The sequence below is a fragment of the Acomys minous genome (genome assembly GCF_964271855.1).
Source record: "Acomys minous genome assembly, chromosome: 2".
Lineage (NCBI taxonomy): Eukaryota > Metazoa > Chordata > Mammalia > Rodentia > Muridae > Acomys > Acomys minous.
In genome coordinates, this window is record NC_140484.1 from 138,026,787 (window position 1) to 138,040,213 (window position 13,427).

The window sequence follows — 13,427 nt, forward strand, 5'->3', positions numbered from 1 at the left end:
AGTCTAGTCTGGATGGAAGCCAGATACCAGACAAGCAGCTTTGCCACAACAGGCATGCCAGGTGTTACGGAGGGCAGTGCGACTCTTGAGAGGGCCTCTTCTTCAAAGTGTGTTCCCGACATGTGTGTCCTGCTCGCCTGAGTCTAGGTCACAAGTGAGGCTGCAGTGCCAGCCTGTGTCATGTGCTGAGATCTCTGCTTCTCCAGGTTGGTCATATGAGAAGGCTTGCTTTGTGTGCTTGCAGCTGTTTCCTCTGTCTTTGCCAAGTGCAGGCTGGGACCACAAGCAGTAAAGAGAGATCCACCCCCATACCATCTGAGTAGCTCTGTGGCAGAATGGAATGACCCGCTGTCCTGATGAAATGGCCTCTGAGAGCTCAAATCTTCTGCAGCAAAAGGCAGATAGATATAAATGAATAAACATGATATACCTGCTCCAGGAATCCAGGGTCAATACCTGCTCTATGAGTGAAGTCATGTTACCTACCTTACTGACAAAAGAAAATGGATTACTGACAAAGAAAAGGGAGGGCACAGGGGCATTATCCAAAGGAGTGGGTCCTGTATGCATGGCCCTCTTGAAATCAAGAGAGTAGTTAACTTGCAGCATGCTGTCTGCTGTCTCTCTGGGAAATGCTGGGAAGTGATGGTTCTGCAAGACAGACTTGTCTCAGACTGCTCACCCTGGTACACAGAATCCCCTTGGGTAGAGTATATAATCCCTAATCCCTGTTAGGTGGTGACATATTCCTCAGGGAGGGCCTGTTCACTGCTACTTTTCCTAACAGTGTGTAGGCCCCGGGGCACCTGCTTTGGTATCTTTCCCATGTGCTTTTTAGCTCTGGCTGGATTTAAATGAGGATTGATGACGTCTCCATGACCCATGCCAGCGGCTCTTACACGATTGCACATAAGAATCACCTGGGGAACTTTAAGAATCCTAATATCCACGCTATACCTTCCAAACCATTAGGCCAGAGCCTCTGGAGATGGGAGGAAAGCATCTGTAATTTTAAAGTCCCTCCCAAACTGCACATAAGCTTGAGAAAACCAATTTCATGCAGCATTTTACAAAACAATTGTTTAGATCAGAGAAAATGCTAGTGGTTTCTGGGGCCCTGGGTAAAAAACTGCACCCGCCCCCTCCACCCCAGTGAGATTCGGAAGTGCCCAGGAACACATGCACGTAAGCCCATGTGAAGTGCATAGGCTCTGTCTCCAAAGGCCTCTCTGCTGCTATTTTAAGGAAGTGAAAAAAACCAAAGGGTGGCCTGCTGTGATGCAAGTCTCCCTGGCCCCAGCCTTCCTCTCCTGGCTTTGCCTCTGCCCTGGTGCTGGCCACATTGCCGCAGTGCTCATGCACCTGTTTGCAAGAGTGTTTATGCTCTGTTCACGTGTGAAAGCCTCTGGCCACACCAGTAATTTTAGACTAATTTTGAAAACAAAAACAAACAGACAAACAAAAAACCCCAAACGTGTCCTGAAGAGTCTGTCAACACCAGCTTTAAGTGACTCAAGTCCAACTTCTGCCAGAGTCCCTGCCATCTGAGGCCCTGGGGATTTTAAGCAGTTAAACTGAACAACCGGCCCTCGGAGGCCCCAGCAGGGACGCACCTGATATGACCGCAAGCCTCAGCTCTAGAGGGAGGTGCCGGGATTCGGTCTCCAGGGCACAGTTCTTTGGGATTTGAGAATCCAGCCCTTATGGGCAGACACCACCGCAATTTTCTTTGGCATACTCTACCTGATCTTGCTGGGCACAGGAAGTGTTCTGTCTTCAGCCATTCACAAGACAGGACACCAGAGCTGTTGGTTGGTTGTCAGCCACTAGAGGGACCTTCAGGAGAGGTCGCGGGGGTTTGAGCATAGACAGACCTAAGGGTGACATGGAGCCCGCCAAAGTGGGGTTGGTCTAGGCTGAGACTGGGAATGGTGGAGCTTTTAGACCACCCTCAATCTTAATGGGCTCACACACGGCCCGGTGTGTGTGGTGTGTGGTGTGTGTGTGTGTATGGTGTGTGTGGGGTGGGGTTTAGTGTGGTGTGTGTGTGTGCGTGTACGCGCGCGCGCGTGTGTGGTTTTCGGTGCTCCTCTCTGCAATTCTCCGCACAAGTGTCCTGCTTCCATGCCGTCTCTTTCCGCGTCCTGGGAGCAATGCTGACAGATTACAGAAGCTCAGGAGACCTGAGCACAGTTGGGTACAAGGAAAGTGCCTCGGGGACCCTGTGCCGCGAAGGGTGAGAAAGTCCGACAAACAGCAGGTTCGATCCAGGGAGGGGCGTGGTCTCCTGGGAGGGGCGGAGTTTGAGCCCGCACGCGAGCGCTGCCTGGGGGCGGGGCTGACCAGGCCAGTCCCCGTGGAACTGGAACTGTGGCTCTTGGGTCCTCGCCGGCCAAAGCGGTGCTCGAGAAGGAGGAGGGGTGGCAGAAGGGCGGTCCTTAGGGGAAGGCCCCAGCAGCCAGAGAGCCACACTCCCGGACAAGCCTTTCTGGGGTCCCCGCCCCCATCACGTGGGAGCCGAACCGGGTCGGTGCTGGCGGGTTGGCCACTTGGCTGGCAGTTGGTCCTTGTGCCGGTGGCCTGTCGCTGGGTTCTCGGTTCTTATGTTGGAAAGTGAGAGGGACACGGGAGCGACCCGCACACCTGAGCCTCCAGGAGGGAAGCTGCGTTCCAGCATCCAGGTTAGTGGGCTCTCCCAGACCCGGCTCACCGCTATCCCGGGAACTGAGTGCCCCCAGATTCAAGGACCACATGGGTAGTTGGGGGGTCTATGGGACTTTAGACCTCCTAATATTTTCAAGACTTAGGGACTCCCTTATTTAGCTGGGAGATTGAGAAAATGTGCCACCAGCCCCGCGCTTCTACAGGTGGTAAAGTGGTCCCCGAGATACCGTGACGTTCTGATATCTCAGAGTTCCGGGCAATTTTATCCGAGCCTGGTGCCCCATGAGAGCAGCAGCTGCGTCAAGGTGGTGAGGAAGTTGAGGACGGTTCACTGAGGTTAATCTCTGTTCCATCAAGCCTTGGTCTGGAGCGCCTAGGCGAGGAGCAGTTCTGTACACTAATTGCTAAATACAACACCTTCCATAGGCTCAAGGCGTGGAGTAGCTAGCTGCAGAGCGGCATTAGGGTGTGGGGGTGCTTCTATTTTAAAAAGTGGATCCCCCTTTCATCCTGAGGCCAGACCCATAGTTTTCCCTCCGCTGAAAATAAGGTTATATGTTTAAAGACTGGAACTTCCAAGGTTCAGGTAGGATTCAAATAGGCATCCAGTTCTTTCTTTTAGAACATTGAGATATTTGATTATTGCGCTGTCTTACTCTCCATACTTTGGTCTTATTCTGTCTTCATCTCTCATGGTCCTTAAACGGTTATACTGTAGGCTGTAGTGTTTATAAGATTACCTGTATGCAGATAAATGCTCATCAACCACAGACCTAATTAGTTAGGTCTTTCTTCATCTTGAGAGAACCAGCTTATTTATACTCATATTTAAGTGACTTTAAGGTGGGATATGGGTAAAGTCTTTTGGTGTTATTTTCATTTGGCATTTTAAGGTTAGTGGCGATGGGGACCAGTGATCTAATTTAGGACTTTGTGAATGCTAGCTAGGCAAGTGCTCCTACCACTGAGCAACACCCCCTCCCCTCAGCCCTCATATAACATATTAGCATATTCCTTTGAGATTTGATGATGGCCAGTTTTAGTTTATTGTTTCTGGTGGAGACAGGCTCAAAGCTACCTTCGGTGTTTTGGTAACTAAGACAGATGTGCTGTGATTTTAAGAGTAAGTGGCTAATGTAAGAGATACGCATAAGCGTAAGAGATAAGTAGCAGAAGGTTGGTACAAGCTTGCAGAAATTCTAGGTTTTTTTTTTTTTCAATCAAAATAAGGAAAATCTGGGATAGTTTTAAGGAGCAGTCTGTGTGAAGGACCTCTCCGGAAGATGTTTAGGGGTGACCTGGGTCATGGAGAAGGTTATAATGCAGTCTCAGTCTGACTCCAAGAAATGGCTACTGGTCCTCCTTGTTTCCTGGCCTGATTGGTAGACAAAGCAAAACCAGTGGTCCCAGCCGGCCCCTAAGGTGAGGGCAAGGCCATGGGTGTCAATGCAGGGGACGCTAAGCAGAGACTGACTTGTGATCAGCTGAGCTTAGCAAAGGTAGAGAGACCTTAAACTTTGACCTTCCCAACTCCCAGCCTGACAGAGGAATCCAGTAAACATTTGTGGCGTGAGTGGTCAGCTGATAGTTTAGAACAGCCCTCTTCAGATCCGCGCTTGACAATCACCTGACGCTCATCAATGTGGATTTTTGACTCTATACCTCACGGGTGGAATCCTACATTCTACGTTTCTAACCCATCTCTCTCCTGTCAAGAATGCAAAGCAGGGATGTACAAACCTTCGAATTGCCTGGGGAGTTTCGGAAACTTCCAGGTAAAGTAGATCCGAGGTACTCTTACAGAGTTCTCCAGATGTCTCTGCCAACAGCCGGGTGGATAGGCTCCTGGGCTTGGCAGTGCTTGGAGGACCACAGCTGGGCAGGCCAATTCGGGTAAATGTAATGAGAGTGACTCTAGCAATACTGAGTCTCTGGAAATGGGAGGTGTCAGGCTTTATATCGATTGGGCAGAATAAGACACTGGGAAAAGGAACAGTTCCTGGAGATTTCTACTTCAGTTTTGGATGCAAGGATTGCGGCCCTACTTCACCGAGGCTCGTCAGCAGGTAATTTGTACTTGTCCATAAGGTTTTTTGTTTTGTTTTTTCCCTAGAGATACAAATCCGTTTGTGATTTGTTCTTGTTTCCAATCGTCTGGCCAAGCTCTTAGTACAAAATATTAGGGGAAAGAATGAATATAAGCACGACAGGTGGCACACGTTAAACATTTATTAAGCCTCACAGACTGTATGCCTCCATGTAAGATATGACAGTCACCCTTCAGTGTGCATAACTACACCAAAACTAAAGCTAAAACTCTGGGCTTGGGTTTTCCTGAGTCACTATTTTTCTTGCTTCCTCCTTCCTCTGAGGAGTTCCACTTCCTTTGCCCTTTGCCGTCCTAGTATCTTGCTTGGTGCTTGAAAGCACCTATGTGTGTTTACTTTTAGAGTCTAGGGAAGTTGAGCTCTGTCCCCTATAAAGTCTTAAAGGGCAGTTTGTTGGGCCTAGTGGCTCTCCTAAGGGGCTGCTATTATCTCTAATATTTGTGATAAAAAGCCTTGTAGGAGATGGGTACCTTAAAGCAACCTGGTGAGCTTTCTGTGGAGCTCTCCAGAAGGCCTCAGCCTTCCAGGGGCATTCAGACTCTGAACTTTGTCTGAAGCAAAGTGAGCGTTTCTCTGGACCTTACTGTCGCTGTTTTGGTACTCCTTGGTAATTCTCGCTTTCATTTCCTCTCTGTGTCTCTACGCACATTTATGCACGTGAGAGCCAAGCACATGATGCCTTTTGTTAACTCCCATGTTGTGTAGTTATCTTGTACACATCTGTACATGTCTGGAACACATCTGTAGACATAAGTAGGATAAGATTGCCTTTCCAGCCAGGTGTGGTGGCGTTCGCCTTTAATCCCAGCACTTGGGAGGCAGAGGCAGGCAGATCATTGTGAGATCGAGGCCAGCCTGGAGCCAAGGCTACACAGAGAAACCCTGTCTCAAAAGACAACAACAACAACAACAACAAAAAAAAAACTGCCTTTCTGATAAGATAAACTATAGCATCCTTGTGACTTTTAGACTAATTCTTTTTCTAACTCCATCTCCACTGTTCTCCAAACTGAGGAGTTTTGCTCCTGTCTGGCTGAAGAATGTATGTCTCTTAGATTATAATGTCTGGCCATTACTTTTCGCTTGGTCATGAATGGGAAGTACAGATCCATTCACAATCCTTTTCTGCTTAAAAATCCCCTGGCGAGTCCCTCAGTGCAAACACACGAGAAGAGTGAGTACACACAGAATAGATGCAATATTCAAACACCGACTAAGATTGTGTGTCTCTATCCAAGATGTGACAACCGTCACAGTGTCCTCTTCCTGAAGGTACAGTTGTCTCCGCTCTGTAACATGGGTGAAAACCCTAGCCACCCCCTCACTCTCAAATCATTTCACCCTTTCCACTAATACCATACGTGAGTTACAGTGGAGTCTGTGCTCTGTCATGTTCCGTCCACCTCTCTGTCCGTACTCTGAGCTGCTATGGCTACATTGGCTTTTGTGTGAGGCCTAGTACTTAGCAGATACCAGCCAGTGTTTCGCACGCATGTGGGTCCTGTGCTGGCTGGCAGCTTTTGCTTCTGTAACGAGGGACGGGAGCAGGTTGTTTTGTGAGGGAAGGAATGGGAACGGAGTTAAAAACAGGAAGGGCAAGGCTCAAGGAAGAATGGCTCAATGGCTAGAGTTATGGGGTGTGGTGGGGGCTGTGTGACTTTCCTGGGGAGACATGAGCAGATGTCTATTCAGCCCAGATAAGACTCTGGTGACACACTCAAGAAATGATTACACCCAAGCCTAGCCTGGCAAACCAGTGGGTTTATGAGTGGCAGGAGCGTGGGTGACTGTCGACAGCTACGTCTCTTCGCGTGGGTGAGAACGAACTTGCAGGCAGCATGGCCGGGTCGTTTCTCTTCTCCAGCAATTGTTTGCTGCTTCTGTAACTCGGGGAGGGCTCTTGTGTGTCCTGTGACATCCCAACTTACTGGGACTTGCAAGTACCCGCTAGGTAAGTTTCACCAGCTTCCTGGTTTGTGTGAGTCTTCCTGTTCCCTTCGGGAGGAAGTGTTTCAATTCGGTGGAAATGGCCATACACCATGAGGGCATTTGGAGTGGAAAGGCTGGAGTCTGGAAAGGTAAAAAAAAAAAAGATGGTGGAAGGCCCTGGAGGTTGGAGCTAAAGCATCACAATCTTGACCTGTGGGATGACACACACACTTAGAGTCTTAGCTACTTAGTGGCATGGTAAAACTCATCTAGTTGGTCTTTTTTTGTTTTTTGTTTTTTTGTTTTTTTTGTTTTTTTTGGTACTGATGACAATTGAAAGCTATGAGTAATATGGAAAGGCTCTGTGCAAGTTTGTTTTCAGGAGGCTTCTGGGCTGTGAAGTGTAGACTAGAGGGAGTACTTACAAAGACGTGTTATTGGAGTAACCCATAGGAGACTCTTAGGTCCCTAACCAAGGCAATGACAATAGCAATGGAGAAGTACACCAGTCACAAAATGACTGACTGGAATTGAGGGAGAGAAAAAGAGTCCTCTTGTAAGCTGACTGTCAGAATGAGGTGATGGTGAGTAGGTGTGGGGCCACTGAGGAACTTCTTAGAAGACAGATGGGAAAGAGGGTGGTGGTACATTTTAAAGTCAGAAGAACTTTGGGTAGCTTCCTGCTTACCCTTTATAATTTTACCCAAGAGGATGGCAAAGCCCAAAGTAGTATACCCAAAGTCACCCCATTGTCAGGTGCAGATCCAGGCTTCCTAGCCTCTTGGCTTCTGTCTCATATCATCTGTAGCACCCATGCTGTTTGGCCACGGGAGAGGTGCCTGAAGGTCCAGATGGAGATCCCATTGGCCAGTGAAAACAGGCATTGGACCAGGCTGGGGGATTCAGTCTGTAGAACAGAACAGGGAAGCTGGAACCATATAGGGCAAATGTTGACTAGCAGCCAACACCAGTATGGCCTGAAGACTCAGGAGGCCCGCCTTCCTTTTTCTTTTCTTTCTCCTGAGCTCTTTCCATAGGTGGGGCTACTCAGGTAGAGCAGTGCTTTCTGTGGTATCAGAGCTCTGTTCTCAGTGTGCTCCTTGTGCACGGTCAGGTTTTTCTGGGAGTGTGACCATTAAACACTTCATGAAGCCATTGGAAATGTCTATTCTAAGGACCCAACGCTCTCTTCTCTCCCAGACAAACTTTGGGGACACATTGAACATTGCATAAGGTGCTGCTACGGTAGTGACTGAGTAGGGAGAGGAAAGAGGGGAAGGTGCTGGGAATGATAGCTAGCTGAGGGAGCAAACCAGTCTTCAGGCCTTTCTGTCCTCAGAAGGGTGGGGGTTGTGATGACTGAGCGATAAATGCGAAGAGGACCTTGTCTGCTACCTATGAGAGACTTGGTGGCTCTGGGGTCAGAATTTCCTCCTCACCCATCCCTTTGGCACTTTTCTTACCAGCCAGGCTTCCCAGGACAGGTCGTGGACCTCAGGAGAGAGGTTCTGGATAGCCCCTAAGACAGAACTGGATAGGGTAATGTATACGAAACAGCCGGAATTAATCACTTGGCAAACCCAAGCAGTAATTCAGCTGTGCTGGGAACTGACTTTGAAGGTGAGCTTGTCTAGCCGTCCTGGCATTTTCTTGCCTGTTTCTTCTGCCTCACCTTGTTCTGAGGTTGAGTTAGTATCCTTGTCATGCAATCCTAATGAGACTTAAATATGTGCTTGAGCCTGCTCACCCATGTTAAAGTAGCAGGGACAGTCACAGACAGCAGACTTGGGTTGCCCCAGGCTTAGGAATGACTTATGCAGATGTAAGGTAGGAGGAGAAGCCATTAACAGAGATTAGTTAGTTCAAGCGACTGTGGAATGCTTGGCCTCGCCACTGTTGCAGAATTCCCAAGGGCTACTCTTTAAATCTAACTGCCTCTTCCCAGAGATAACAATTCCAAAGGGGAGGCAGTTATCGAAGTCCTGGGATTTCTTTGCCTTCATGGGGATTGCTCAGAGCCCTGTTGACTGCCTGAGGGTGTTTAGGAAGAATAGTCAGAATGCCTCCCTCCCTCTCCACGGTGAAGATGTAATTTCCCAGTGCACATGCAGCCTGGCATCCTGGGCTTACCAGGATCTCTCCGAGTTGAAGGCCCGCTCCTGTGACCACACAAGCTGTCTCAAGAAGTGAGCCCTTGCTCCCTCTCCTTCCGTAATTTTTTTTTTTTGGTCTTTTAATTGTGTGTTACATGTGGGTATGTGCATGTGAGTGTGAGTGCCCTTTGGAGGTCATTGGTGTCAGGTTCCCTGGGAGCTGGAGTGAGTGACAGCTGTGAGTGCACTGGCATGGGTGTTGGAAATCGAACTTGGGTCCTTTGCAAGAGCAGTGTGTGCTCTTGACTGATAAGCCATCTCTTCTGTCTCCAAATGCCTTCCTCTTCTTCTTTTAAAAAAAAAATAATTAATTTATTCAGATTACAACTCAATTGTTATCCCATCACTTGTATCCTCCCATTCCTCCCTCCTTCCTGCTTTCACCCTATTCCCCTCCCCTAGGTCTATGACCGAGGGGGACCTCCTCCCCCACTATATGGTCATAGGCTATCAAGTCTCATCTTGGCAGCCTGCTTATTCTTTCCTTGAGTGCCACCAGGCCTCCCCACCAAGGGGAGATGGTCAAATATGGGGCACCAGAGTTCATGTCAGATTTAGTCCCCGCTCTCCACATAACTGTGGAGAATGTCCTGTCCATTGCATAGATCAGAGTTCCAAACGGCTTCTTAACAAATGTCTCCAGTTTGCATTTGGTAGAAAGATGCAGAGATGCTTGGTAAAAGCAAGTCCTTAATTGATCTCAGTACGGGACTGCTTAGTGGAGGCCACAGAGGGATAGTGAGGCCTCCCAAAAAGCTTCCTCCAGAGGAGCGAGGGTGGGACAGCCTGCTTGATATGTGTGACGAAGGTCTTATCTCATGAGGCAGAACACCATGCCGGGATTCCAACTCAGGAGTTTGTGTATACTTCCACCTAGTGCCCCCATCTCTGGCAAACAGATTTTTGAAGGCTCCAGAGTAATAGATTTACCTTTAAATATTGCAATATGAATAATTTGTCTCTGTATGTGTTCATGTGTGTGCAGGTGCATGTAGGGGCCAGAGGTCAGCCTTGGGTTTCTTTCCTTAGGAGCCATCCACTTTGTTTTGTGGGACACAACTTTGATGCTAGCTAGCACTTTGTCATTTTGAGACAAGGTCTCTCCTTGGTTCTCCTGCGCTGCATAGACTAGGCTGGCTGGCCAGCCAGCCCCAGTGATCTCTTCTCTGCTTCCTAGATTTGGCATTACGAAGCCAGGCACAGTGGGACTGCCTCAGGCAAGCTGGGGTGTGTAGCATTAAACTTTTCCCAGACCCCAAATTCTGTGAGCGGGTAGGGACAGCAAGGGGGAAGGGAGCTAGGGGAGAGTGCATTGGCATGCCGGAAGGAGAGAAGTTAAATTGTGATCTCGGTAAGAAATGGCAAGTGTTGCTCACTCAGCATTTTGCCAGAGCAAAGGAATAGTTCTTGGCACCTGACCTTGACTGGATGTCCTGAAAAGGTTTTATTACATAAGCTCCTCCCGCACCCCGCCAAGACATCTGGTATTTCCATGTAACTCTGCTCACCTGGTAACAGCAACAACATCCCTGTGCATCTTGTCTAGGTTTTCACCATGCCAGCTCACTGCGGGGCCGGGGTGGTGGTGGGGTGGGGGTGGGGACAAGGGGGAGGGAACGACACAGATTATTGTCCTGTTTCTGCAAAGGAGGAAACCTCCTCCTCCTCCTGCTCTCCCCACCCTGTCATTCCTTTATGGCAGACAGTTTGTTTTCCCCATCATGAGGCTTGGCCTGCCCTTGATTTGAAGACCTTGGCAGTGCTATGAATCAAACGGTTCTCCATCTGAGTCCCTGTGCTGCGCAGGTTCAAGGCTGCAACTTTGAGGAAGTCCGCTCACCTTTCTGATTTTTTAAAAAGTTTCTCATGTGTTGATTGGTGAAATGCTAATAGAGGCCCACCTCATCTGGTTGTTGTGAAGAGTAAAATGAGATGACGCAATCACTGTTGGCTACAGTGCTTGGCACGGTGTAGGCAGTCAGCAAATGGTACTATCATTATTTTTTTCCTTTCTCAAGAGGCCTGAGAAAAACATTTTGTCAAGATGTGGTTCACATCATGAAGTAGCCTTGCACTTTTCCTCCTCCTCCTCCTTTTTTTTTTTGTTTGGTTTTGGTTTTTTGAAACAGGGTTTTTGGTTTCTGTGTAGCCTTGGCTGTCCTGGACTCACTTTGTAGACCAGGCTGGCCTCAAACTCACATCAGTCCACCTGCCTCAGACCCTGAGTGCTGAGATTACAGGCCTGCGCTACCAAACCAGGCTGCAGTTTACCTTCTTATCCTGAATTTTCAAGAGGGAAGTAGCGGGTGTGACATAGAAAGGACAGCCATGGTGCAGGGGAGCAGGAAGTCCGGGAAGACAGTGCACAGTGGAGTCCGTAGAGGCCAATCCCTGATGGCCGGTCATCAGCATACTGGACAAGGGAAACACACGGAGCTCTGCTCAGTAAGACGTGGCTGGGCCAGGACAAAGTCCTGTCCCTAGGCTCCCAAAATCAGTTTGTGTGTGAAAAAGCCCATGTAAATTAGCTTGGCTTCATTAATAGAAGCAGAGGGGAACTTTCCTTGCGTTTACCCAACTTGTCACATGGAGACAAGTTGGGGGAAGGACCCCCTAAAATGTTGCAAAATTAGTGCTCTTGTCATGCAGAAGAGACAACAGCACATAGGGATGACACACAGGTGAATGAGGCAGCTCCCATGTTTTGCCCAGACTTGCATGTGCTGGGCAGCTGGAAGGTTTGGTATGAGTGAGGACTGAATACCGGGATCCGTGGTCAATCAAATGCGATGAATTAAGCAGTTCAAGCCTTTAATCCTAGCACTCAGAAGGCAGAGGCCGTCGGCTCTCTGAGATTTCGAGGCCAGCCTGAAAGTTCCAGGACAACCAGGGCTACAGAGAAACCCTGTCTCAAAAAACAAAACAAAACAAAATGCAGGGTGTATCACGCCCTTAATCCCAGCATTCCAGAGGCAGAGGGTGCTGGATCGCTGTGAGCCCATGACAGCCAAGGCTATGTGCCAGCCTGGTCTACAAAGTGAGGCTACACAGAGAAACCTTGTCTTGAAAACAAAAACAAAAACAAACAAACAAAAAACCCAGAGGCATAATTGAGGAAACTGAGGTCAAGAAATAAGGAGGAAGCCTTCCCTTGCTAAAGTAGAGTACATAACAGGTGTAGATGGATGGGTAAGGGGAAAGTTTGATCCAAGGCCCTGGATTCCTGGGTAATGGCAGGAGCACTGAAAAGTCTGACTTAATGCAGCCTGGGCTACAGTGAGGTTCCATTGCCAAGAGCAGGCAGGGAAAGGCTGTGGTCACCAGGGCCTTATACAAGTCAGCTGAGGTTTTGGGTGGGGTGTGCTGTGGTTAAGCCCTGTGGATGGCCAAGGGGCATGATAGCCTGGGCTGGATGGAGGGCAGGGAGGGAGCAGGGCTGAGTAGAAACCAATCTACCAGGTCTAGGGAAACTCCCACCCTTGAAGGAACAGGGGTAGAGGATAATTTCTAGGTCCTCTAGCCATACTATTTCAGTCGCTAGATAATTTTCATACCATTCTTTGCAGGCCTAGTGGGAGCTCTGGCTGAGAAGGTCGTGTCCCTGCTCAGAAATTAAGAGCTGGAACCAACTGGGTAGAAAACAGCCAATGGTTAGGTTGACCCAGGAGTCATCAAGTTAGGTAGAGCACCAGAGACAGACTGTCATCGGTTAGTCAGCACCCGCCATGCCTGAGGCATTGAGCAAAGGGTTTGTGCACACTTAAACTTCACTGGCAGCCTCTCAAGCCTGAATTCTGCAGGAAACTGACAGGACATGTGATTTTTCCCAAGGTGCTCAACATGGTAAGTGACTGGCTCACATTTAGGCTTGCTCGTTCTGACCCTAAGTGCATATTGTTTCTACCCTTGCCACCACATTTAGGGTTCAGATCAAGCAGTCAATTATACTGAAGGCTTTTCCCCCTCCTTAATGGTGACAAGGCAGGAAGACGGTCAAGTCAGCATGTGCCTGACCATGTTGATCTTCAGAGACACTTGCTAGCTGTGGCTAGATCGTCACAAACATATTCCCGTTCTAGTTAACAGAGCTCAAAAATAGTGACACATTGCTGTTCTTTTTGTTTTTGTTTTTGTTTTTAAGGTGCATGTGCATGCGTGCGTGCGTGCGTGTGTATGAGTACGAGGGTGCATGTCTGGGTAAGTGCCTACATGTATGTATGTGCACCACACGTGTGTCTGGTACCTTCTGAGCCCAGAAGAGGACTTCAGATCTCTCAGACACCTAGGGTTACTGGGTCCAGGTAAATGGGGGTGAGTCGAGATTATGGTGGGGTAGGAACTGTGAGCCACCATGGAACCTGCTAGAAGCCGAACTCAGGTCTATGTAAGAGCAGCAGGTTCTCTTGATCGTCGAGGCAACTCTCCAGTGCCTACATGGCTGTTTTTAAAAGGTATTAGATAAACTATTAATACCTTTCTACTATAGGTAATTTCTGGATTCCAAGTTCTATTTTTCCCTTACCCAAGAAAATATGCTAAAAATAAGGCGTGGTGACCCTGATAGACTCAATGT

At 48.6% G+C, this 13,427-nt stretch overlaps 1 protein-coding gene across 2 annotated transcripts in view; it reads left to right on the forward strand.

Annotated features, from left to right (window-relative positions):
* The first annotated feature begins 2,378 nt into the window (after nt 1-2,378).
* Nucleotides 2,379-13,427, forward strand: part of PPFIBP2 (PPFIA binding protein 2) — a 145,931-nt gene continuing 134,882 nt past the window's right edge. For both annotated transcript variants that reach the window (XM_084773641.1, XM_084773640.1), the window contains exon 1: nt 2,379-2,681. Coding sequence is in view for 1 of the 2 variants with exons in the window: in XM_084773640.1 (XP_084629766.1) it covers nt 2,604-2,681 (78 nt within the window). In the remaining variant the exon portion in view is untranslated. The remainder of the gene's footprint in view (nt 2,682-13,427) is intronic.